The 4768-nt window shown below is 32.2% G+C and overlaps 2 protein-coding genes across 2 annotated transcripts; one reads left to right on the top strand and one right to left on the bottom strand.

Annotated features, from left to right (window-relative positions):
* Positions 1-31: 31 nt before the first annotated feature.
* LOAG_12727 (zinc finger protein) lies at positions 32-1367 on the bottom strand (the record flags this gene model as incomplete). Its single annotated transcript, XM_003148239.1, has 5 exons — positions 32-487; positions 589-673; positions 714-798; positions 1070-1148; positions 1299-1367. 5 exons carry the CDS (start codon positions 1365-1367, stop codon positions 32-34), a joined length of 774 nt encoding a protein of 257 aa, XP_003148287.1.
* Positions 1368-1531: 164 nt separating this feature from the next.
* On the top strand, positions 1532-3146 carry LOAG_12725 (hypothetical protein; the record flags this gene model as incomplete). Its single annotated transcript, XM_003148238.1, has 5 exons — positions 1532-1609; positions 2074-2134; positions 2221-2331; positions 2620-2706; positions 3025-3146. 5 exons carry the CDS (start codon positions 1532-1534, stop codon positions 3144-3146), a joined length of 459 nt encoding a protein of 152 aa, XP_003148286.1.
* Between the last annotated feature and the right edge of the window lie 1622 nt (positions 3147-4768).

Here is a 4768-nt window from a genome sequence, read left to right as displayed (position 1 = left end):
ATATTTTTGTTGTGATTTGCCATATGCCTTTTCAAATGTTGTTTAGTCTGAAACTTTTCTCGCATTTCCGACAACTGTGCGGCTTCGCATTGGTATGAGTTCTCATATGATATTCCACATGGTGTGGTTGAGAGAAACTTCTCTTGCATATTGAACAACTGTAAGGCTTCTCACCAGTATGAGTTCTCATATGCCTTCGCATATTTGTTGCCTTCTTTTGGCACACAGTGCACTGCGATTTCTTCCTTTTTGGTTTCTTTCCTATGGGTTCAGCCGTAATTTTTCGTTTAACGCTCTCTTTTTTGGCTGTTAATTTCATCTTGATTGTTAAATTTTGACTGTCAGATTCATCTGTATTTTTGACAGCTACTTCGGCTCTCGGCATTTTAGCGGCTACTTCGGCTAATAAAAACAAATTTCCCATTTGTTCGTCACTCAATCCCTGCACTGGTAAATCCAACGGCGCTGTTTGTTCTGTTTGCGCTTCCTCAAATTGTATGAAATTATCTATCTCACACTGTGTTAAAAATTTGAAATCTTCAAAATACTGTAATGCCGCGTTGTATTTTTAACTTTAAATGAACTTACTGAGGTTTGAATGTTGCCCAGTTGGAAGAAGAAAAAGGCGAAATAAATGGAATGCATATTGAAGAAAGTAATTTCCTTGCCTATTCTGAAAAACATTCAAGTTTACTAATATTATGACTGCTTACTTATACGAAATATGACCGCCTGCTATTTGACATTCACGCGATGGAAAAATTTTTTCCGGTAAATGTCTTTTAAAATATATTGACACTGAAAAAAAATGGTTTCAATTTACTGCTAGTAAACATAATTGCATTTCTCATTCAAACGATGAGCATGAGAAGTTATTCACGCTGCAGATCGGTTGCAAACGTTCCAAAGCAAAGTCTTTACAATGTTCATAATTACAATTTTAATAAAAAGATAAGTTTATTTTAAAAAAGTGCTTGTTTACAGATTCGTCGTGAAATTCCAAAATCCCTCACAACGCGATAGTTTGAGAAACAATTGACATTTTCCATCGATATAAATGAAATAAAACTTACTGGATAAAATTCGTAGAAGAGACTTTGACACAAACGACCAGTCACTTCTTCTGTCAGGTATTGTTCAAGTATCGCCTGTATTAATAATCATCCAAATGGGAGTGGCAAACTATCTGTATTAATAATCTATGTCCACGTGTAATAATATAATAATAATAGTTGCTGTTTAATCCTTCATACTGAATAATGTCTGCATAAATGCTCATTCAAATGGGAATGGCAAACCGTCTGTATTAATAATTTATGTCCACGTGTAATAATGTAATAATAGTAGTTGCTGTTTAATCCTTGCATTGCTAAATTAATTTATGCAATGCAGTAGTAACATTTTTTGTACAATTTCGTTTCATTTCGCTTGCAATTTTTCCAAACCTACAAAATCGAGGCAATATTAGCGAGAGGGAAAAACTGCATTGCTACATTTTTCGTAATTTGCGCTATTAATTTGTATATATCGAATGATTTCACCAAATCATTTGCTCAAACTCCATATCCGTTCTCGAACATGGTTTTCAGATTTGTTAAGTGAAGGTAAAGTTTGTGAAATTTTGAAGATTCTACGATTTTAAAAATTAGTTCAAGAAACACGGGCTTAAATTAAATATGTAAAGTCTTATAAGCACTTGAATGATAGCAACGGAGTGATACGACGATGATAATGCCATGATAATTTATCAGCAAAAGCATCCGAAATACATTAATTAATAAATAAGTAAATAAAAAGAAAGACTGAGACATAGGATAAATTTTTGTTGACAATAGGAATTAAGAAAATAGCTCCTACTAGTAAAGTGCCGTCTATCCATCGTTTCGAATAATTCAGCACCGATCTCTATTATTTGTGGTCGATTCGTCCATTAGTTTATTAATTTTGAGTTTATTTTATTTTCTTTTGACATACATTATACTGTGACTTTTTCCTTCTTCCTTTTATTCATATTTTTTCGTCCAACGCTCTTTTCTTTGACTGTTAAGTTCATTGACTCTATTCCTCTTTTAGTTGCTTCTTCGGCTAATAACCCCCATTGTCGTACTTGTCTTCCACTCACTCCTTGCAACTGGTAAATCCAACAGGTCTGTTTTTTCTGTTGCACCTCCCCATATTATACGAAACTATCAAACTCATACTATGTTAAAAATTTTTTAGAATCTAAAAATTTGAGGACTCACACAGGTGATAAACTGTACAAATGCAAAATATGCGGGAAGGGTTTTGCTCAGTCATCGACTCTGCATAAACATACGAGGACTCACTCAGGTAAGAAACTTGCGAAAATTTTTTCTCTATCACAAAGTCATATGGTGACTTATGATAATGACAGGTTCAAATTAGTTGCATTGCATGCGGTGAAAAATTCCTGCGGAAATCCCATCTGAAATTACACATGATAGGCTGATAGAAATAAGCATTATTATTTCTTGTTTTTTGTATTTTTTCTATGTTAAATTCATTTTTTCTTATTGTATTGTTAGCATTCTATTACTTTGCATGTATCATTCCTCTACAATTTCTTTATTATTTCTCTTATATTTGACTAATATATAGGGAATAAAATTCCCGGTTTCACATACGAGGACTCACAGTATTCGGTTTTGATCAAAATCAAGAATCAAAATTTGGAAAAAAGGGAAGGTTTGATCAAAATGGAATTTTAATTTTCTCTTTTATTTTCTTTTCCCAAAAAAAGGTGGTGAATATATTTCTGAGGGAAAGAATGACTAAATCGTGATAGGTATAAATAAATGATTTAACCAAGAGAATTTGAATGCTTCACATTAAGTTCAATGCTGTCGTTGAAATCGCGAGGAGAAGCAGTGAATCAATAATTGCTTTGATACTGCTGGTATAATGTATTGTATGTGTAGATATACCGTGCAATGTAAGCTAATATTGTGCGTCCATTGTGTTTATGTTCTCCAATAATAATAATAATAATCCTTATGACCCCAGAAGTGACCCCAGAATTGACCTCGGAACTAATCTCAGAACAATACCAGGACCCGCCCTATTCGAGGAAGAAGGTCGTGAGCGCCAGGGAAAGACGTGTTCCAACCGGTCGGTTGGATGGATAATATCGGGCGTCATTTGGTCTCCCCTTTTATTCGTATTGCTATCATCATTGAATTTGTCTTATTGCTATTGTAATTGTTGAATTCGTTCCTGTATTAACCAGCTCATAGGAATAAAGGTTTAATTATCCAAATTTGAGTTTGAGGCACTTTCAACTAAAGAGGCAGAAAGAACCGTCAGTCTTTGTCACGGTTGAAGAAAATCAGCGACAAATGCTTGATACCGGAAATATTTTTCTTTCTGATAATTTCGTTGCTTTTAAAACTGATGAAAGTTGCAGCATTGTTCAATAACGATTTGAATTTCAGTAAAAAAATTTGATTTAAAAGCAAAAATGGGCATTTATATAATTTGAATATTGATGTTCCTACAGCAACAGTTGATATGAGATTAATCAGGATAATTCCACTCAAAATGATACTTACTTACACATTTTGAAAATTATTCAGTAAGATGAATTAGTGTCACATATTTTATATTTGCTTATTTATGCATAATGTTGGTCAAAAATAAACTGAAATGCATCGGGTTTCTGTAAAATCATTTTGAACTATTCATCCGCTCAAACAATATAATGGTTTGAAACAGTCCAGTCTGTTAGTTCTATAAACAATCTTATAGTCATTAACCAAATCTTTCTTCTGTATTTCAAGAAATTAACAATTTGAAGCGCAGAAAAACTGAATTCAAATACAACCGAAAATTTACAAATATGTACACACTACAAAGCCATAAAGAAACAAGATAAGTTTAATAGCAGAAATCATATAAAATCGCTATTATTAATTACAATTTCTGTTAAATAGAAATTCATGCAAAGAAATCCAAAAAAGAAAAAATAAACTGCACAAAAATTATTTTTGTGCAGTTTAATACTAGGAGGGAAAAAGGCATCTCGTCATTGAACCGTTTTGAACAGCAAATATCATCTTTTCGTCAATCGTTATGATTTTAATATGACTTGAAATTATGGAAAAATGTATTTAGATACTTGTAAGATCGAAGTTGAATGGAGCAGGCTACAGCAAACAAACGAAAACATTTAAGCATTCATGCATAAGACGATGAGTTGTAATCAAAAAGTTTTTGCCATTTTTGGTCAATATGTTATTTATCTTACAAATTGAATGCTGTGAAAAATCACTGAAGATGAGCCACTAGCAAACACATCTAAAAATTTTCATCTAAATATTTTGAATTAATGAGAATTTTTTTAAAAAAAAAAAACCCTTAATTTTTAGGCTATTTTTGATTAAAATTTGATACGGTTTTTGCCAATTTTGATCAATGTTTCATTTATCTGACAAATTAGTTGCTGGCAAAAATCATTGCTCATGTTACGCACTAGCCAACACACATAAAATTTTCCATACAAGTGTTTTGTATTAAGTCATGTCAACAAATGACCACTATGATGACCATTTTTGATCGGATCGAATTCATTAGCATTAAATTGTAAGAATCTTGCAAGTGCAATGCATCGACCGCAATAGATTAGCAAGCTAGAAGAGTAGTTAGCAAAAGTAGTTCTTGAGAAAAGAATTAATGGTTTTCTTATGATTTAAAAAATTAGTAAAATAGAAGCAATTGTCTCGATGAAATATACCTTAAAATCATTTATTGC

This window comes from Loa loa, assembly GCF_000183805.2.
Source record: "Loa loa unplaced genomic scaffold supercont3.286, whole genome shotgun sequence".
NCBI lineage: Eukaryota > Metazoa > Nematoda > Chromadorea > Rhabditida > Onchocercidae > Loa > Loa loa.
The sequence above is the reverse complement of the archived record's forward strand: the minus strand, read 5'-3'. Positions and strand labels throughout refer to the sequence as shown.